Source organism: Pelophylax lessonae (assembly GCF_965119305.1).
Source record: "Pelophylax lessonae genome assembly, chromosome: 2".
Taxonomy (NCBI): Eukaryota; Metazoa; Chordata; class Amphibia; order Anura; family Ranidae; genus Pelophylax; species Pelophylax lessonae.
This window is the reverse complement of record NC_138769.1, coordinates 292,849,948-292,872,669: the sequence shown is the minus strand read 5'-3', so window position 1 is coordinate 292,872,669 and position 22,722 is coordinate 292,849,948. Positions and strand designations below refer to the sequence as shown.

The 22,722-nt window shown below is 39.2% G+C and overlaps 1 protein-coding gene across 1 annotated transcript; it reads left to right on the top strand.

Annotated features, from left to right (window-relative positions):
- Positions 1–327: 327 nt before the first annotated feature.
- LOC309547697 (gastricsin-like) lies at positions 328–21,118 on the top strand (the record flags this gene model as incomplete). The annotated part of the gene is made up of 9 exons (XM_082247625.1): positions 328–383; positions 6,280–6,436; positions 8,994–9,111; positions 10,910–11,028; positions 15,244–15,443; positions 15,540–15,647; positions 15,782–15,929; positions 19,345–19,443; positions 20,926–21,118. 9 exons carry the CDS (start codon positions 328–330, stop codon positions 21,076–21,078), a joined length of 1,158 nt encoding a protein of 385 aa, XP_082103751.1. The 3' UTR covers positions 21,079–21,118.
- Positions 21,119–22,722: the final 1,604 nt, after the last annotated feature.

Sequence of the window (22,722 nt, the reverse complement as noted above, 5' to 3'; positions counted from 1 at the left end):
ACAACAACAGCAAAAGTTTATATTTTCTTTTTGATAGCTTTATTTTCCTTTTGATAGCTATGTTGTAGCTTGAAGCACGGTGTTTCCACTAGCAAACATTTATCAGTCCATTAAATCACCTTTAACATTACATTAAGCAGCTATTTATAACATTAGTTGAGATAATTCATGCTTAGGACTTCCAAAATAAATACATTTACCCCAAACATTGGTGGAAGGTTAGATTGGAGATTATATTCTTGCGTAAATCCAATAGCTCTATAAATTACCACAGCCATGATCTTACAGCACAGTCCCAGAAGACTGGTGTTGCCTAAATTCAGAACCATGAAGTGGTTGATTCTTGCGCTGGTTTGTCTTCAGCTCTCAGAGGGCTTGGTCAGGTCTGTAAATGTCTATATTTTTGATTAATGACAAAATTATTCTTCAATCCAGCTCTAGAGTGCCTTGCAACACCTAAAAAAGTAAAGTAGTTCAAATGCTTTTGTACTACATTGTATTGTGTTGCAAGGCAATATTTGGGCTTGTAGAAACAAAGTCCGGATGGCTGTGCTCTGATAAAGGAAAATCTTTATTGTAGTATCAAAACAGCATGGGGTATCAGAGGATAGTCAACACGTTTCATGCTGCTTTAGCGCCTAATCATGACACGGTCACGATTAAGTGCTAAAGCAGTTGACTTTCCTTTGATCCCTCATTGTGATTTGGTCACAGTCTTTATGCTGTTTTGATACTACAAAAAAAGATGTTCCTTTATCAGAGTGCAGCCGTCCAGGCTTTCTCTTGTTTCTACTGATCAGCCTGATGACCTCTGCTTTGCACCTCAAATGGGAGTTGTGTGGGATCTGTCTTAGCAGGAAGACCTGGAATAGTGTTGTTTTGCCTGTGCAATATTCGGGCTGCTTTAGGACAAGAAGCCTTTTTTTCTGAATAATGTGATACTATTGGTTAAGTAAATTTAACTATTGAAATTATAAATATTATTTATAGACAAACTAGTTTTTCTATATTTGTACATTGTACAATCCCTTGTGTTCAATAGGAGATGTCTATATTTCCATTATATTCTGAGGTTGTGTGATTAGTCCATAGAAAACTTTTAATAACTGTAGACTGCCATCTCTTAATTTCCTATTGTAGACATTCATCTTCTCAAGAATCTGAACAATATACATATACCAGAAAGGCATAATTGTATTTTAATGTATGGAACAGGCATGCCGAATTTGATAATGTGTAATTTATTATGTAAGTCTTTACCTAAATATATAAATGGTGGGGCCACATACCAAATCATTTTAAGGCTGCCTGGTCATCCACAGTACCCTGTGAAGTGCTTTTTACATATTTCTTTATGTATTATGTTCAAAACTAAACTACATTTTTAAAATATTTTTTTAGTCATAAGAAATATTGCACACACATATTTAATGCATTTATTTACGTCCTGGAAAAGGAGCCCTATAGTTCTTCCGAAATACTAACATGTCTATTCATAAGTGCTCTATTGCACAAATGTGAAATTTATACACACAACTAAAAAAACACATTTATACACATAGCAAGAAATATACAATATCAGTTTAAAACCTTAAGCTAACCCTAATCTAAGTGTTCAACTTTAGCTTTAGCCTGAGTCTAACATTAACCTAGCCCTGAACCTAACCACTTTTCTAAAAAATATATAATTGCATCTATTTTAAATATTACACAGAAAATATCTGTGCTGTAAACTCGGATACAAGTCAAGTACATCCAGTTATTTTAAAAGCCAAACCACTTAGGAAAATTTTGTCAGTCTAGAAACCCACAATTTTTATCATATTTGGTTTGGTTGAAACCAAGCACATATGACATATAATTATTTTAGACCAAGGGTTGTTATTGCATATTCAAATGAAAGTAAACCTGTACTACATTCTAAAATGTGAAAAATATACATTCTGTTTAAGAGCACCACGATTTGCCAGAAAAGGTTTCTGTGTGCTACCCTCTGATTTAGGGGCCAATTTAAAAGGCAGTGGCATGGCCTAAACTTAACATTGATTTTCTATGAGTAGTTACTCTGGCACATGTTCTGCTATGCCCCTATTTATTCTAAACAATAGGAAAAATAAGTGTTGCAGGAGGAAACCTGTCACATGACCTTGAAATAACACATAATATGTCAGCATATGGAGTTTTTCCTGTGAGGTCCTGCAGTGTGCAGAAAGTGAAATCCAAAGTTCTTTAGAAATAGTCTCCTTAGTTAAACTTTATCATGAGATCTTTATTCTACTTAACTTCATGGCTAAGTTCCATTAGTTGCCATTCACTTATCAACTAAAAGTGCTCTTATTGGTAATTCGGTGTCAGTGAATGACACTAGGCAGGTCATTAACAATGGAATGGCATACGTCCCGAAGTTAGGAAAAGTCAAGTTCTAAAAATGAAGTGAAACAGAGGGACAGAGGGACACAGAAGAGACTTTTCTTGCTAACAAAAGTAATAACAGCCATCATGTGTAGTGTGTTCTTCAACGTGATGTTTACTATAAAAAAACTAAAAATTATTTACAGGTTGACATTAAAGTGAATTTTCTACAGGGATCATTTTTATATATTTGTATAAGGTGCTAATACTCCTCATTCATTTTTTGTTTTCCCTTACATTGTTTGCTCTTCTTTGCACTCTTGCAGTCTCAATAAATCCTCTTTTGAGATGCTACACAAATTTGAGGTACACATTCTATATGGTATTTGAAGTACAAATACATGCACTCAAATCGACCTTGAAATGTGAAAAATGTGCCTGTCCTGTAAATATTTAAGGAGACCTTATAAACATTTTTTTTTTTGTGCAAGCAGTCAAAAGCAGTAAGCTGTTTGCTCAACCTGTAAAAGCACTTTTGCAACAGTTTTGGGATGTTTTTTGTTTAAATTCAGGTTATCAAACCATGTACAGTATGCTGTTATTTCTGCTGTACATCTGCTTTAGAAAACCACAGTGTTCAGGGAATCTAGTGTCATCATTACATGTTTACTTGCAAAGGTTGTAAAATAAAAATAGTAAAAGAAATAGGGTATCATCATTAAAACCTATATACAGTATGTATATTAACCTCAAAGCAATTATAGTTCCCAATATTATAGTTTAAATAGTAGTAAAAAAATACACTGCTCAAAAAAAGTAAAGGAACACTTTGAAAGCACATCAGATCTCAATGGGAAAAAATTTAATGCTGGATATCTATACTGATATGGACTGGGTAATGTGTTAAGAACAAAAGACAGCATCGTTTGACGGATATGAAATTATCAACCTACAGAGGGCTGAATTTAAAGACCCCAAAAATCAAAGTGAAAAATTATGCAGCAGGCTAGTTCGTTTTGCTGAAATTTCATTGCAGCAAATCAAAATGGTCCTCAGTAGTTTGTATGGCCCCCCACATGCTTGTATTCATGCCGGACAACGTGACAATGCTACAGGCAGTAAATTGTTCTCCGCGGCTTCTCCAGACCCTTTCACGTCTGTCACATGTGCTCAGGGTGAACCTGCTCTCATCTGTGAAAAGCACAGGGTGCCAGTGGCGGACCTGCCAATTCTGGTGTTCAATAGCAAATGCCAATCAAGCTCCACAGTGATGGGCAGTGAGCACAGGGCCCACTACAGGACATTGGGCCCTCAGGACACCATCCTGAAGTCTGTTTCTGATTGTTTGGTCAGAGACATTCACACCAGTGGCCTGCTGGAGGTCATTTTGTAGGGCTCTGGCAATGCTCATCCTGTTCCTCCTTGCACAAAGGAGCATATACCAGTCCTGCTGATGGGTTAAGGACCTTTTACGGCCCTGTCCAGCTCTCCTAGAGTGACTGCCTGTCTCCTGGAATCTCCTTCATGCTCTTGAGACTTGGCTAGGAGACACCACAAACCTTCTGGCAATGGCATCTATTGATGTTCCATCCTGGAGGAGTTTAGACCACCTATGCAATCTCTATAGGGTCCAGGAAAACCCCCCCTATGCTACCGGTAGTGACACTTACCCTAGCTAAATGCAAAACTAGTGAAAAACATTCAGAAAAGATGAGTAGGGAAAAAAATGTCTGTGGCCTCCACCTGTAAAACCATTCCTGTTTTGGAGGTCACCTCATTGTTGCCCGTCTAGTGCCCTTGTTTGTTAATTTCATTAACACCAAAGCAGCTGAAACTAATTAACAACCCCTTCTGCTACTTAACTGACCAGATCAACCTCCAATAACACCCAATGACAGCAGTAGAGGGGTACCACACATTGTAAAGCCACACTCTTTTTACAGTGTGCCCCACTCAGAATGCCTTCTCTATCAATGGACAGGATGTTGCTAGGTTACGGGCTTATCAAAAATAATAACTGGTTTACTGGAAAGTGTCTTCTAAAGTCATATCCTATAAATGTTACAATTTAGGCATTATACTCGCATAATAGCTGGTGACAATAACAAAAGCACTCTCCCTTAAAGGGTAACTCCACTTTGGTGGGTGGGAAAAAAATAGCAAATAAAGAAAAAACAACATAGCTTTCCTCATTAGAGCCCTGCAGCTGCCACAGCTGATAGATAATTATGAAACCACTCCAATTTTACCCACTCAGCACAGAGGCACAGAGAAACAAACAGGAATTTCTTCAGAATAACAAAAGGTAGGAATCTGCAACAAAGTGTAGCATCCTCCTAGATAGGTGCTAGGTAAAGCATTTCTTTGCCCTATTTGATTATCAGGGGAGCCTGATCTATTAGATATGCCTGTTACATGTGTCCAGGTGTGAGTCACTTGGTCTGAGGAAGTGTCCCCACTGTATCCAATAGGAGAGCTTGTTGGACAGTGGAGGAAACCTAGACAGTGACATATAGGCTTTTGTGGCAGTCCCAGTGGGAGGGCACCACCGCAGTGCATCCTTGGATTGACCATAAAAGCTGTGGGCACATGTGACAGGGCATCTTTGGCAGGAAGCATAGTCCCAGGAGGAGGGTGCAACTGTCTCTCCTCCTGCATGCTGAGGAAAGTGGTCACAGGCAATCGGCCTAGTGAGCCAGGTGTGGAGCTCAGCCTTGAAGGTCCTGGGGAAGCAAACAGTAGAGTTTCAGGCAGAGATACCTGGGAAAAACAGTGTCCATGAGTACCAGGGGGCTTGCAAAGAGATCTGCCCAGGAAGGGGGACCACTCCAGTGAGGTCAGGGGGTGGAAGGTCAGCTCACACAGTCAGTGAGACAAGGGGGTGCCAAGTAGAACCCTGAAGAGTAATCTTCCAAGTAGTTCACCTGTCAAATACATCACTTCAGTGGTAAGTGGTGAAGCAGCGGCCTTGCCGCATTCAGATAGCTAGAAGTCCTCAAGTTTGTGCATAATTTACCAAGTTGGAGTATCCCACTCATCCCTTCTCCCATCCCATCATAAAATAAAACAACAAAAACCAAATCCCCTGGACTGTTTACTGACTGAGCCAAGAATCTAAAGTCTTAAGAATTCACAAGTTGTTGCTATGGGTAACCCAGGGGAATCCGCTTATTGCAGCTGCCAAGGGAGTAGTGCTACAAATGTTTGTTAAAATCCTTGCAATGTACAAAGATCACCCAGGGGGGAATGTTTTTTTCTCAACAAAAGCAGAGTTACACTTTAAGAACTTTCTCACCTCCATGCAACTCAAAAATGATTGCTCTGACATGATTGCCTACGGACTGAGCACTTATCACGTGGAAAAAAATCTTTCTTGACTATTGTAGCCCCTGGGAGGTTACATAGTTAATCTGGTCCAAAAAAGGATGAGTATTTGTCTTTGTGTTGGAGACCTGAAGACAAGATCTGCAGGTATCGGGAGATCCTTCAGCTTTTACGTAACCAGTCTGGAATGCAGTCTTAGTTATCTGCCAATAATCATCTCTTCTGATCTGGTATTAGTAGCATGGACAGAACACGTGAGACCTTCTCTATCTCCACTTCTTCATTCCAGGATCTTTTCCCAACAACCCTAGAGTCAGGAAGTGACATACATAATTTTACTTTACTGTGTGATCCTAGAACCTGACAGTAGAAGTCAGTGGATCCCTACACTATCTTTGCCAGTAACTAAAGATTTGTGACTGAACCTGCATAAATATGGATCTGCTTTAATATTTAATTATTAGTTCTAGTTAGATCTAGTTCATAATACTCTTCATCAGTTAATATCTAATTCAGATGAAATCTATAAAGCAATATAGGACGTGAACATCTTAGTAGTAGAAATTATTTCATTTGGTTACGTTGATGACATTGTTGTTACAGAGTCCCTCTGAAGAGATTCAAATCCATACGTGAAACAATGAAGGAGAAAGGAGTACTGGAAGAGTTTATGAAAACACACAAGAGGGATCCTGCCATGAAATACAGCTTTAACCACAAGAATGATTTTGCTGTAGTCTATGAGCCTATGAACATGGATGTAAGTACCTAAAAACCCCACAAGTTTAGTGGTCTATTTACAATGAATTTGGTTGGCAATTTGTCCAATTTGCTCTTTTTATGGTCAAAATTGCACATTCACTCTATTAAGCACAATGCTAATTTTTAAAATATGATTTGCTCAGCATTTACTGGGTTAAAATAGAATTAAACAACATTTGCCTATATTCACCCATATCTTTTCTCCAATGAGAAAAGTATTTTACTGTACTATAGATCTTATTTTTCACTGTAGATTCAATCCAAAATCCACCCTGTGTATGCCAATTTGAACTGTATTCAATATTATAAAAGTGTTCCTTGGTTTGGAGAGGGTGAACATGTGATTTAAATTGCTACGAAGGGCACTACAAAGGGCGCTAAACCTGTTTTTTTTTTTAATACAGGTTCAGCACTTTACAGGTGCTTTCATTTTTTCATAATAGTAATAAAAAGCAAAAAGATTCTGTTGAGTGCTAACAAATCCCGCACAAGAGGCCTGTTGACCTCTGACATCAGGGCATTTTTCCTCTCACTGATTATCAGTGTCAAGGTATTCTTACTCCTGTGGACACAGATGCATGGCATTTTTTCCACCCACTCTCTACTGACACCAGCATTTTTTCCTCCCACTGACTATGAACACTCAGTATGTTTTTTTTTTCACACTGACCATCCATATTGGCCACACCAAGCATTTTTACCACCAGTGACCACAGACAGGACTGTAATTTTTCTCTGACACCCCTACCATATGGGTTATTGGATTATGGACTGAGATATTTCCTTTCTTCTTTGATATGGACATTAATTTAGCTGTCTTGTATTGAGCATTTATTTAATATTTTTTTATAATTTTTTAGTGCTGCACAACTGTATTATAGTGACCACAGATTGCAGCCCCCCCCCCCCTTTCTTCCAATGCTGGAGCATTTTTAGAATTTTTAGCATAGTTCTGACCACTGCATACCATATTCTGTGTAGTACTGTAACACAGACCTAACACTTGCAAATGCTATGTGGTGTTTTACATAGTCCTGACCTAAGTGTTTATTGTCTCAACAGTTGCCTATTGCTGTGTAGTTTGCAACTATTTTAACTAAAGCTGAAATCCAGGGATATAAGCTAACTATCCTTACAGTACCTCCCTGTCCCCTGCATTGTAATGGTTAAATGCCAAGACCAAGACCTTCAGGACAGAGTAGACTATTTTAGAAGCCACCAAGTAGAATTATTAGATTTACTGAGGTTAATTGTTTAAAAGGGTATGATTTTTACTAACTCAGTAAAACCTAGATAAATTGAAATATGCATTTATGTGCATAGACAATTTCTATTTTTAAAAACTCCTGCGGAATTTAAAAATGTGAGAATGACGTATCACCACACTATGCTCTAGTATAAGGGTAAAAAAAAAGTACCAATGCTTTTCTTAGCAAGAATTAAAGGCAGTGGCATCCGCACCAGGGAGACACCTGCCAGTGGGGTGACACCATCAAGTAGGAAGTTATATCCAACCACAATGGTGTCACCCCCATCCGTGAAAGCATACGGATTGGTGCGCTGGCACAGATGGCATCATTCACAGGGGTCAGTTTTTGGTGCGCCGCCGTGACAATGCGCTGTCGGCCCTAAACTAGCCTGCCCAGCATCCTGCAGGGCACTATTGCAGGCTAGACGGGAGAAAGCCCCAATGCGCTAGCCTGCTCAGTGTCCTGTGCTCTGTCCTGCTGTCACTCCACAGTGGCAGGACAGAGCACTGTGGCAGGCTAGAGAGGGAAAGTGGCACTGATGCGCTAGCATGCCCAGTGCCCTACTGCCTGTCCTGCTGTCACTCCACAGCAGCAGGACATGTCACTGTGGCAGGCTAGCTAGGGGGGAGAAGTGAACACCTAAAATGTTTTACTAGTCTGCTCAGGGCCCTTCATTGCAGGGCTCTATGGTAGGCTAGATAGTAGACCCAGCAGAGGAGGAGCCTGGAGAGAGTAGGAAGAAACAAAATCTGGACTACGTATATTGTATAGTATATGCAATGTGCTTTGCCAGAATCTGCCTACCTCCTTGCTCCTGTTGTCCCCCTGCGGTCCTGTTGTCCTACTAACTCTTCATTGCCCTCCAGGGAGCTGTAAGTTCAGAGTAAGTGAAACATTATAGAACTATTTGCATTCTACAATGGGACAGTCGAGGCTTGCTGATCTTGCGATATTATTCGTTGAGTCTGAGTTAGCCAAATATATTGAATTTGATGATGTTATTCACAATTTTACAACTGTGAAGGCCAGGAAAGAAAAGTTCTGATTTAGTCGAGATGTTAACTAAATGCTTGTGTATTTGCTCCTGTTTAACTGGCCAGATCAACTGGTGAAAATAAAAGTAAACAAAACCAACAAGAAGACATCTAAGGATTGGTATGATACAATTTATAAAATGTTTGAATTTGGGCTTAGATTTGCTTTTTTATAAGCTGTGTGAGTTACAGACAGAGATAAGAAGATACAATTTAGTTTTTCTTTTTTTTTTTATATATATAACTGGTGTAATGTTTTAAAATTTTTCAGGCCTGCTATTATGGACAAATCAGTGTTGGAACACCTCCCCAGAACTTCATGGTACTTTTTGACACTGGATCATCCAATCTTTGGGTTGCTTCCACTTACTGCCAGAGTGAAGCCTGTCGTACGTATGAAAATTGATTGTAAACTGTTAGACCTCAAAAAATATAGTGCAATCTAATGCTGGCCATATATTGATTAAAATTGTCCCTTGCTAGTCTGGCTAAATTTTGATCCTTGCGTGGCAGCCCCTACTTCATACGTGTTGATAGCTTTTCCTCAATCAGCTGCTACAGTTAATCAGCTGCAGCTACTAATTAGTGCGTTCTAACAGCTGTGACTGCTGCTATCATTATACAATGTCCCAGTGGGAGAGAATCCTAAGGCCCCTTTCACACAGACAGACCCTTCAAATCTGCCTGTCCGTTTTTTTGGCAAATCTGAATGGATGCCCCATGCATCTCTATGGGGCATCAGATGTCAGCTGATATCCAATCCGATCCAATCCATCAAATCTGGACAGATGGAAACCCTATTTTTAATCCGTCCGGATGGGATCGAATGAGACAGGCGGTCCGTTCTCAACCGATTCCCCCATAGAGAACAGCAAGGACCTGACAGCTCTGTCTCCGCACACAGCGCGGAGACAGAGCTGCCATCCGCCTGTTCAGCGGGGGTATCCGCGGATCGATCCCCTGCTGATAAAAACGGAGTTCCCAGACGGACTCTACAGTGTGAAAGGGGCCTAAATATGCCTCATCTGCAGAGATGGAGGAATCTGTTGACCCACTGGCTGATCAAAAAAAAAAAAACTAACAGTAAATGTCCAAGGCTATATATATATATATATATATATATATATATATATATATATATATATATATACACACACATACATATCCTGTGTATACACTGATCAGCTAAAACATTATGACCACTGACAGGTAAAGTGAATAACCTTGATTATCACGTGATAATGGCAGCTAGTGAACATATTGTCTCTGAAGCTGATGTGTTGAAAGCAGAGAAAAGTGTAAAGATTTGAGAAACTTTAACAAGGCCCGGATTGTAATGGCTAGATAATTTGGTCAGAGCAACTCCAAAACTGCAGCTCGTGTGGGATGTTCCTGGTCTGCAGTGGTCAGGAGCTACCAAAAGTGGGGTAAGGAAGGAAAACTGATGAGGCAGGGTCATGGGCAGCCAAGGATCACTGATGCAGGTGGGGAGCCAAGGCTGACCAATGTAGTCTGTGTCAATAGGGGAGTTACTGTAGGTCAAATTGATGAAAAAGTAATGTTGGTTCTGCACAAAAAGGTTGCAGAACACACAGTTATTGTGCATGGGGCGGCATAGACACAGACTGGTCAAGGTGCCCATGCCGACCTGTGTCCACAGACAAAAGTGCCAACAATGAGCATATGGGCATCAGAACTGGACCAGGCAGCAATGGAAGTAGGTGTCTTTGAGGTGTCGATTCTTCAGATCTCAATCCAATTGAGCATCTGTGAGATTTGCTGGAAAAACAAGTCTGATCCATGGAAGCCCCACCTCGCAACTTACAGCACTAAAAGGATCTATGTCTAATAGCTTGATGCCAGATATCATAGCATACCTTCAGAGGTCTAGTGGAGGCTATACCTTGATGGGTCAGGGCTGCTTTTGTAGAAAAATGGAGACCTACTCAATATTAGGTGGGTGCTTATATTATGGTGGGTGGTTATAATGTAATAGTTGATCGCTGTTTATATCATACATATACACAAAGCCCAGTCATTTTGTTGAAATGTCATGCATGCATTTGACAACTATTATTTAATTAAAAAAAGAGTGACTTTGAGAGATATATGAATTGAAGAACATGGGTAGAAGAAGCATCTAATGAATTACTCCTGCTGATGTTATTTGTCTGCTTGACCCCTTAGAGAACCATCCATTGTTCAACCCAAGTCAGTCCTCCACATATACGTCCAACAATCAGCAGTTTTCTATGCAGTATGGCAGTGGGAGTCTCACTGGTGTCTTTGGCTATGACACTGTGACAGTAAGTGAAACTTGAAAGTGGCATAAATAAATCTAAGGTATCAGCTAAAACTAAATAGCAGATATACAGTATGACACTTAGGTAAAAATGCTTTGTTTATTACCTCTATATCCTGAGACAATATTGCTATCCTATTCAGAGAAAGTAACAACTCACACAAAGTCAGTAAGTATCTTTAATCAGAGGCTGTCAAAAACCTAGTGTGCTTTGTAAATACTGTACGTATAGTGTCAGGGAAGCACCACACACTCAAAATGTTTATACGTGCATACAGTAGTTTAATACAAGTAATAAAAGTAAAACAATATGTAGAAATTAATTTATTAAAAAATAAATAAATAAAATTATAGTATTTTTTAAAGACATATCCACTAACAAGAAAGTATACCAGCAGGGACTTTCTTTCTTTAGTTTGGATTAAAAAATGCAGCCTAGAGGAAGCTGCAGTGCTACATGTTCAGCTTTATTTACCCTGACAAATCTGGCTCAGAAAACAATTACTTTGTATTTTTAAGCCAGATATGTTTCATTAGCAGATTTTGGCGCTACAACTGCATTTTTTTTTTATTTATCAAAACACTGCATCAGGAGTCTGCATAGGGAAGCAAACTCTTAAGAGTTCACTCTGGACTGGAAAACTCCTTTAAAATGAAAATAGGGAATAAGTATTTACAATTGAAAGACTTTTAGTATGGCAATGTCCTTTGAGGTGCTGGTGGAGATTTTAAAACTGCATCACCTTGACAGCCACTATAACCATTTTAGTTTTATTATTTTATTTAGATTTACACATTTGTAACTTCGCTTTAAGCTGCTGTTACCCTGGATGTAATTGATGAGATGTACAGGTAAGATAATACCTGGCCTCTACCTACTGTGTAGGAAAGACAAATATGTAGGCTACCATTGCCAATGTTTTTCTAAAAATTCTAGCTGCCTGGCTGCCTATGGTTTCGGGACTTTTTGAAACAAAGACTCAGAACAAGTATTCATTTAAAAAAAAGGACAAAACTATTTATCTGCAGAATTTTGACTTAGAAATTACTGAAGTTATTGCAGTTTAAGCTCTTTAAAGCTAGAATTTTCGGGTGAGTTCTGTAGTGCTAGACTACATACTTCCCTCAGTACAGATATATTTTTCCTTTTTTATTATTTTAAGTTAAAAATGTTTACATATAAATTTAAACACATTTCTATAATCTAATACATTTCTATTAAAATAATCTATAAATTAGAGTATAAGAATAAAAAGACGTATATTAAAAGAAGAATTTACCTGAAATGAAATTCGGCGTTGGATGAATGCATTTTCTTATTTAAATCATGTACCTTCTTTTCTTGTGATTTCCCAATATGTGTGTACAATGTAGTCATGACTCACTAAAATAATTTATCCAAGAACTACTAAAACACAATTGTGTAAACTGTACAAGCATATACAAATAGGAAAGTTTTAAAGTGAAACTTTCATCAAAACACCAAGCCTGTAATAGAAAGGACAATATACTTACTCGGCAGCTCATGAACTGCAATTATTTCCCTGCTCTATGGCTGCAGCAGGTGTTTGACACTTCAGATGTGTTAAATACATGTTACCCCTGCTGCACAGAGTGGTTCCTTCCACTGGTTTGTACATCCAGTAGTGACATAGTAGCTGTCAAGAGAAACCATTGTATACAATGAAGGAGCAGGTATTTTACATGCTCTGAAGAGAGGAATACATGCAGCAGCTGGTGATCAGCAAAGTGGTGGCATTTCAACACACATGGATCATCAAAAAAGCTAAGTACTGTATATTGCCTTTTCTCTTACAGGCTTGGTATTTCCTACAAGAAGCCCTGTGGTAACAGGGTCACTTTAACTCTGACAATGTGAATGTCACTCTGCCCAATTGTGTATACTTACAGGTTATACATACATTGCAATTATGTGGCAGTTTCAATCATTTTTAACCATCTTTTGACTACTAAATGAGAGAACTGATTAAAGCAACCGATCACCAAGAATTGCCATTACAACTAAGGAAGATCAAATGTGTCGGTTGGTGTCTGACCTCCATTTAAATGTTTTTACAATTGAAATTAGGTTGAAATTGTGACAAAATTACACCTCCTAGTCAGTTTTTTTTACAACTTTTTCTAGACAACTTTTTTTTTCTTTACATAGTTACATAGTTACATAGTTAGTGAGTTTGAAAAAAGACAACAGTCCATCCAGTTCAACCTATGATGTGTGTGTGTGTGTTTGCTTTTAACCGTACATTGTATACCCCTGTATGTTGTGGTCTCTAAGGTGACCATCTAAAAGTTTTTTGAAACTATCAATGCTCCCTGCTGATACGACTGCTTGTGGAAGAGAATTCCACATCCTTACCCCTCTTACAGTGAAGAACCCCTTACGCATTTTAAGGTTAAACCGCCTTTCCTCTAGTTTTAGTGAGTGGCCACGTGTCTTATTGTATTCCCTTACTCTGAATAGTTTGTTCCTTATGCCAGGGTCGCCAGTACAGTATTTGTACATTGATATCATATCCCCCCTCAATCGTCTCTTCTCCAGAGAGAATAGGTTCAGTGCTTGTAGCCTTTCCTCATAGCTGATGTCCTCCACTCCCCTAATTATTTTTGTTGCCCTTCTCTGGACTCTTTCCAATTCCAGCACAACTTAGCTGTAGCCCATTTTTTTTAGCTTTACATTATTAAAATGTATGTCCAGACAAAACTTCTTACTTAACCGCTTGCCGACCGCCGCACGACTATTTACTGCGGCGGTCAGCCCCGTACAGGCAAAGTGACGTAGGACTACGTCGCTAGCCTGTGAGCCTCTAGGGGGCGAGCGCGCACTGCCGGAGGTGCGCTCCTGCCCCCGCTCGTTCCCTAACAAGTCCGCGCGTGTGACACACGCGATCGTCCGGTGCAGAGGGAGAAAGGCAGGCGGCTAATGTAAACAAAGCCGCCTGTCATTCTCCCTTGTGTAACTGCAGAAATCATACGGTCCTGCTATGTAGGATCGTATGTCTCTGTGGTTACATCAAAAGCCACGCCCCTTTACAGTTAGACGCACGCCCCTAGGGACACATTTAACCCCTGCATCTCCAATAAAGTTAACCCCTTCCCTGCCAGTGTCATTTTTACAGTAACAGTGCATATGTATAGCACTGATTACTGTAGTAATGTCACTGGTACCCCCAAAAGTGTCAAAAATGTCAGTCAAGGGTCCGATCTGTCTGCCGCAATGTCGCAGTCCCGCAAAAAACTCTCGTTAAAAAAAAACACCAAAAATGACAGAAATCTTTCCCTTAGTTAGTAAACGCAATAACTTTTGCGCAAACCAATCAAAATATGCTTATTGCGATTTTTTTTTACCAAACATATGTAGCAGAACACAAATTGGCCAAAAATGTTTAAAAAAATTTGATTTTTACATTTTTTTGGGGGAATTTCTGATAAAAAAATGTGAAAAATATTGTTATTTTTTCACAATTGTTGATCTTTTTTTGTCTATAGCGCAAAAAGTAAAAATCTCACAGGTGATCAATTACCACCACAAGAAAGCTCTGATTGTGGGAAAAAAAGGACGTCAATTTAATTTGGGTACAGCGTCGCACGACCGCGCAATTGTCTGTTAAAATCACGCAGTGCCGAATCGCAAAATAGGGCCTGGTCAGGAAGAGGGTAAAATCTTCCGGGGCTTAAGTGGTTAATTTTGTATAGTACAGGGATGGGCTAGAACTCATGTTGGGTTTTTCCTGCTTCTTTAGATAGATTTAATCTAATTTCCTATTCTGCTGTCAGTTTTTATTATACAGGATGCGAGGGGAACTCTCTAGCAACAACAAAGACAAAAAAAAAAAAACATATTTTTTTACTAGCATACAGGAAGGCTAGAACCCCTGTTTTTTCTGTCTCTGCCTCTGTTGTAAATTTGTCCTTGTTTCCTGTCTGGTGAAAGTGTTGCCAGCAGGATAAAATAAATAAATAAATAAAGGTAAATCTCTCTATTGGAGCACTGGATGACAGTAAAAACCAGACAGGAGTTCTATTTCTTTCTTACACTATCCAAAGCTAGGAACAATTTCTAAAACCTTTGCTAAGTGATAACCAATATGATCAAGGGGACTTTTGTCATAGCTGTTTTTTTTAAAAAATTGTTGTATGTTTATTATGCTTTTTTTCAGCTTTTATAGCTTAGATGTTAGTAATAATTTCTGTTTCTAAGGTTCAAAGTCTGTCCATCACTAACCAAGAGCTTGGCCTAAGTATCAATGAACCTGGCACCAACTTTGTGTACGCTGGCTTTGAAGGTATTTTTGGAATGGCTTATCCTGCCCTTTCTGCAGGGGGTGCCACCACTGCAATGCAGGGCATGTTGCAGCAAAATCTCCTTACAAACCCTATTTTCAGTGTCTACATGGATAGGTATGTCTTCACTATATTGTAAAGCTGTTTTGTATTTGCTATGAGTGGAGCTGGTTTATCTAAACACTTGTTTTCTAACATACAATTTGTGTTCAGTCAATCAGGAGCAGTCATCTTTGGTGGTGTAGACAACCAGCTGTATTCTGGAGACATATACTGGGCACCTGTCACTCAAGAGCTGTATTGGCAGATTGGGATTGATGCGTGAGTACTAGTTTCTAGTCCAACAATTAGCTGTTCTAAAATGAACATAATTTCTATATTTCTATTCTAGCCTTCATTGTAGATTGTAATCCAATGTGTCATAAGAAGCAATAGTCTACATTGATATATTGTAGGTTTTCCATCAATGGACAGGCAACAGGTTGGTGTAGCCAGGGATGTCAAGCCATGGTGGATACAGGAACTTCCCTCCTCACTATTCCCCAACAATTTTTAGGAACCTTCCTGCAATATGTTGGAGCCCAAGAAAGCCAAAATGGAGAGGTGAGAAAAAAGAAAAAACAGTTTCCTGGATGAAAACATTTTTAATGGTTTTGATGGTAGTTTTCAATAATTGCATCTATTTCCTACAGGGCAATATCTAGCGATTCTTAAAAGAAAAACAGTTGAGATTTAATTACAAGTCCTGTCAGACGGAAACCCCCCCCCCCAAAAAAAAAAAAAACCCTTGCCTGTTAGCCCATATGCATGTATTTCTAACCAAGCATTGCCTAAAGTTTCCCCGCTTGTACTTAAAACCCAGTGGAGATCCTTCTGATTGATTCCTGTTCTCTCCAGAACCACCAGCCCTGTGTATAGGATATCCAATATCGTAAAAAAATATTGTGCATAGGTTAGGGCTCATTCAAACTTAGGCAGTGCATTTTTCTGCACTGGATCAATGCCAGTCCCACAAGGGCACATAGGAAACACAGTGGGCCCTGATCCATATGCTAAAATATATTGTTTTAGCATGCAGTTAGTATGAACATAGCCTCAGTGTTTTAGATCAGTAAAGGCTATTTCATTCTTCAAAACCTTGTGGGTAGAACATTGATTTAACCAGTTACCGCCCGCCCACCACAGATATACTGCGGCAAGGCAGCTCGGCTGTGCAAAGTCACGTATATCTACGTGATTTAGTGCACGTGGTCTCGGCGGTGCGCGCGCACCACCGAGACCGCACTTCTGCTGCGATTAGACACAGCAGGAGTCAGGCAGTGGGAGGAGCGGTGGTGGCCTCCCACAATCATCAGAGAAACTGACAGAAGAAAACTTTGTTTACATAAGCAGGCGGGTCTTCTGTCACACAGGCAGAGAGAGATCAGGAGTTTCAGCTAAGCTGAAACTCCGATCTTTCTGTGCCTGTCACAGAGCCCTTCCCCCCCACAGTCAGTAATCACATTTAGGCATACACTAACCCCTTTGATCACCCCCAGTGTTAACCCCTTCCCTGCCAGTGTCATTTATACAATAACTGTGCATAATATTTAGCACTGATTACTGTATTATTGTCACTGGTCCCAAAAAAGTGTCAGAAATGTCAGTTAGGGGTACGATCTGTCTGTCACAATGTCACAGTCCTGCTAAAAATCTCCGATCGCCGCCATTACTTATAAAAAAAAGTCGAAAAATCTATCCCGTAGTTTGTAAATGCTATAACACCAATTAAAATATGCTTTTTGTGATTTTTTTTTTTTACCAAAAATATGTAGCAGAATACAAAGTAGCCTAAACTGATAAAAAAATTTAGATTTTTTTTTTAAATTTTTTTATTGGGAATGTTTTTTAGCAGAAAGTAAAAAATATTGTGTTTTTTTTCAAAATTGTCGCTTTTTTTTGTTTATAGCACAACATCTAAAAACCTCAGAGGTGATCAAATACCACCAAAAGAAAGCTCTATTTGTGGGGAAAAAAAGGGACATCAATTGTATTTGGGTACAGCTCGACCGCGCAATTTTTCGTTAAAGTAACGCAGTGCCGAAAAGCAAAAAATGGCCTTGTAAAAAAAGAATTTATCATTAGGATCTTTCTTCTTTTGGAAATACTAGTTTGTAGTTAGCTATCTTATATAGTACCTAATACATTTAATTATTTTGCACAGCTCTATAACTTTAATTTTAAGCCCAACTCCAGCCAAAACTTTAGTTTTTTTGTAAAAACTTCTGTCAGGTGTTTATTTCCATTTGTATCCTTATTGGTGAGATCTCTGCTCAATTCCTGTCCTGGTGACACTTTAACAAGAAAATAAAGAAAGTAAGGGTACATTTCCCAAACAGTAAAACAAACACCAGTACAAAAACTGACAGTAGTTCTAAATCTTATTAACCCTGTCCAAAACCTAGAGCTGATCCTTAACAAAACTATAAACATTGCAAAAATGTGCTAACTTACAGCATTTCTAACTTGTTTTTTTTCTTAGTTTAGACATTCACATTGATCCGACTTGTCAGGCGACTTGTCAGCCTGACAAGTCGCGGTCCTCACGCTCCCACTGTGTAGTACAGGAGCCGTTCTAATAGGAGCGACACAAGTCGCTCCGACTTAGAAAAAGGGTCCTGTACTACTTCAGGGCGACTTGGAGGCGACTTGCACAGACATTCATGTTATGAAGTCTGTGCAAGTCGCGCTGCACGCAACTTCACAGGTCGCCCCCTAAGTCGGAGCGACCTAATGTGAACGGGGGCTAAATGGTTGAAAGCCGAAATCAGTTTAACATCACAGATATTTGAAGTTATTTATTAAACAGAGATAAGCAAAACTGAGAGTTTTCATTTCCTCAAAATGTTGTGAAAATTAGGAGATGTTAGGGAAATTTCACAATTTTGGCAAAATCCACTGAAGTCAAATGGAAAAGTGGTACTAAGTTTTTCGTGTTCTAAAGGCAGAAGGTTTTTTTTCCTAATGCATTCTATGCATTAACATAATAAAACCTTCTGCATGCAGGTCTCCCCCCCCCCCATTTCCCCACCCCTCTTTTATACTTATCTGAGTCTGATCTCGATCAAGCAATGTGCATGAGAGCAGAGGCTCCGTCTGTTCTCTCCCTCCTCATTGGCTTAGACACAGCAGTGGGAGCCACAGCCAGTAATGAGGAAGCAAGGGGTGGGACTGAGTCCTGTGGTCTGTGCCAACAGACACAGACAGGGAGGAATGGAAGTGGGCCCGCACGAGTGCCCTTATAGCAAACAGCAGCTAGCTATGAGGGCACTCGGCAGGGAGGGAGCCAGGAGTGCTGGAGGGGGACCTAAGAAGAGGAGAATCAGGCTGCTGCTCTGTGCAAAACTTTTGTTCAAAAAAGGTAAGTATAACCCGTTTGTTATTTTAAAGAAAAAAAAGTACATTTAGAACTGCTTTAAATTGATACTAAAGGCTTAAATGTTTTTCTCTAAAAAGAGTTTATACCTAATCATTGCACAGAGTGGCCCCTTACCTCCTCTTCTGTTGTCCCCCACCAGTGCTCTTCCTCTTTTTCGTGTTCCCCCTTAGAAAGCCACTTACTATGGGGGGTACACATATTGGCATGCTCCTGAGCCAGGCTGTGTACATCCATAGGCACATTGTGGCTTGGGTCTGCCCCTTGCTCTTCCCCCTCCTCACAGGATTTTGATTGATAACAGCAGGAGCCAATGGCTCCCACTGCTGCATTTATGCCTGTTAGAGCAAAGAGAGAGAGCAGTGCTGCTGCATAAGGGCACAGCTCTGGATCAAGAGAGGACTAAGTTAAGTATTTAGGAAAGAGGGTGGGGGGAATGGCTAGAGGAAAGTTTTCTAATCCTAATGCAGGTAATGCAATAAGATAAAAAAAAAAAAAAAACATTGTGGCTTTAAAACCCACTATAACGTAAATGCCTACATTGTATGAAACCGGGTTATTTATCTGTCAAGTAAAACTTATATCTCCTTGTTTGTCTTGCAGTATATAGTGAGCTGTGATAATGTACAGAGCCTCCCTACCATCAGCTTTACCATCAATGGAGTTCAGTTCCCATTGTCTCCATCTGCCTATATTCTTCAGGTAATACATGCTGATCAGCATATGACATTTCTATAATAAAAGTGCATCAAATTTTAATCATACAATCAACTAATTTGAAAACAAAATGCAGTATATAGCAAAACCTCATCCAGGATAAAAGGGTTCTGCCACCAGATCATTTTTATTTTTAAAGTTGCACAAAGGTAAATAGGATGTGGTTGTGAGAGAAAATAATGTTATCATAGCAAGCGTATCTATATACTGAACTCTGGTCTTAGTATATATACAATTGAAAGACCTAAATGCTATGAAAATTATTTAAAATAAAAAAAAATATATATTTAATGAATATATTTAATGAAAACATTAGTCAAAATTCAAAATTTAATTTTGTGTGGATGATAATGAGAGAACCATGTATGTTGTAAAATTTTCAATAGTTTCCAATATGGTCATACATACCGGTCATTGTAAAGGTTCCCATGCAAATGCCTGCTAATTTGCACATGATTGGCATATGATATGATTTCTACATTTAAAATGGTGCTATGGAAAAAAATGTGTATCAGTAATTGCATCTGGTTACTCATGTGCCATGGCCTGTAAAACCTGTACTTAGTCTAAAAGAAGCATTGAATTCCCACCTCCAGGAATTACAAAACAAATTACTCTTGCAGAGGGGCCCCTTTGCACTGCCAAGGGTTAAAGAGGTTGTAAACCTCAGAGAAAAAAAAGAAAAACCTGAAAGACAAAGGCATAATGAGCTAGTATGCATTGCATACTAGCATTACCTTAGAACGAAGCCCCCGCAGTGCCGTCCACTCACCATAAAACAGCAGACATTTTTGGCTGTCCTTCTTCCTGGTTCGCGTCCTCTGGCCATCTGATTTGCTTGAGGCGCGATGACATCATTCGCATGCATGCACGCAGGAGCCGCCGTTCACGGCACAGGGCTCTGAAGGAACGGCACGGGTGGCCGTTCCTTCAGAGCGCATGCGCCGATGACATCATCGGCTGCATGCAATGTAAATATCTCCTAAGCGCTGCAAGTTTAGGAGATATTTACAATACCTATAGGTAAGCTTACCTCTAGGCAAAAGTCATTAAGGGGGGTTTACAACATCTTTAAATTATTGTCACCTCTAGGGGATATGAAACAAGGTGTAATACTTTCCTAAATAACTGCTCCAGCAGACCCCCTTTAATTGTGCAACTGCCCCCCAGAAGCCTCTTTTAAAAGACATTACAGCTGTGGTCACGTAATTATGTCATGAAGTACAATGTAGAGGAAAAAGGTTTTTGTAATTCCTAAAGTCCAGCTTTAAAATAATTTTCAAAGTTTAATTCATCATGTTATAAGTGTACTATAAATTTTATTTTTGTTGCTGCTTATCTATTTCCCTATTTGGAATACATATGTCTACTTTACTTCTTCATGTTAGTTTGTAAGTTAACTTTTCTTGCATGTTATTCATTTATAAGTCTTTCAATTTTTTTAATTTATCCCGTTTTTATTTGCAGAACAATGGATATTGTACAGTTGGAGTAGAAGTGACTTACCTGCCCTCTCAAAATGGTCAGCCTTTCTGGATTCTGGGGGATGTCTTCCTGCGGCAATACTATTCAGTCTACGATATGGGCAACAATAGGATGGGTTTTGCTCAGTCAGCATAGACCTTACTGTAATGAGTTCCATCAGTATTGCAAAGCATAAATGAACACCAAATGTTAACTCCCTTACATAAAGTTACACAATTTGTCAGGTTCAAAAAAAGACACACGTCCATCTAGTTCAATTCATTAAAAAAAAAAAAATAGAAAACCATCATGAACACAATCCTATACCCATAGTTGATCCAGAGGAAAGCAAAAAAAAAAAAAAAAAACTATATAGCAATTTGCTCCAGCGGGGGAACATATCCATGCTGATCCCCTAATAGGCAATTGGATATTCTTTATTCTTTAGCCCGTTCATGGTAAAAATACCAATACACACCTGGCAAAAAGGGCAAAAACATCCAGTGATGTTAGATACTAACCAAGATGCATATCAAACTGAAAAGGTGGTTTTAGGGAATTATCAACATTTTGTTTCTTGAAAAACAAAATATTGTTTGGCAAGCATTTGTCTTATATAAATCACTCAACCGCATGTTACTGGAAAATGAATATTATATACATATCTCCCATTTTACATGGCATACCATAGCAATGTTGTCTATGAAAAGCTGGAAAAGCTGAAGAAATGCTTTATATGTGTCAAAATGAATTGTTGAAATAAACCTGCATAAAACTATTGTGTATGGTTGTTCTTTGTTTGCAGTATAAACAAATTATTAGTAAAATTTGCTCCTAATAAATGTGTCTTGTGCGGATGAGTGAGTGTTTCAAAATGAGCTCTAGGGCTGTTTTTCTGGTTTTGGGCCCAAAACTGATTCCATTGGTTAAAATTTGCTCCAAACATTGCCTAAACAGAAAAATAACTTATGGAGTTTTTTAGATTTCAATATTTTTATTAATTTTTCAAGAAAAGAATCATAAAGGTACAAATTTGTCCATGACCATAGAGTAAAACAATAAAGAAAAACCTTCCAAAACATTTGACATGGAGTGCAGAACAATCGAACAGTGGCATATACATCGACAAAATGTGTAGCCCCCCCATGCCAACTAAATGTGTGTCAGCTGGCCCGGGCCCCGCCACCCTCGTGGGAACTTACTGTGCCCCAAGGGGGAGAGCGGCCACCCGATCCCCCAACCCATAACACTATGACTAACCGGGGAGGTGTCTACCACCGATTCCATAGAGGTGCCACCTGTATGCCAGGTATAGGTAGAGGCCGCAATATGTAGAGGCTGAGGACCAACAGTGGTCCGTTAACCTCCTTAGCGGTAATCCCGAGCGTGACTCGGGGTTGATTTTTCATATCAGGATCGGTAACTCCGAGTCACGCTCGGGGTGGATTGCAGAGAGCGCAGCGGTGTTCTCTTACCTTATCCTGGCGATCCAGCGATGATCTCTCATTGCTGAGATCGCCAGCCGAGAGTCCCGCCGCTCCTCCGTCCCTCCGTCGGTCTGATCACTTCCTAGTTCCGTTCCCTGCAGCAGCAATGCTGCATGGGAGCGGAACTAGGGAGGGAAATTAAAAAAAAAAAAAAAACGTTGCACAAAACACATTTTATATTGTATATATATATATATATATATATATATATATATATATATATATACATACACACATATATCTATATATAATATATAATGCATGAATTATAATCTAATCAATATAATTTTATTATATATATATTATATATTAA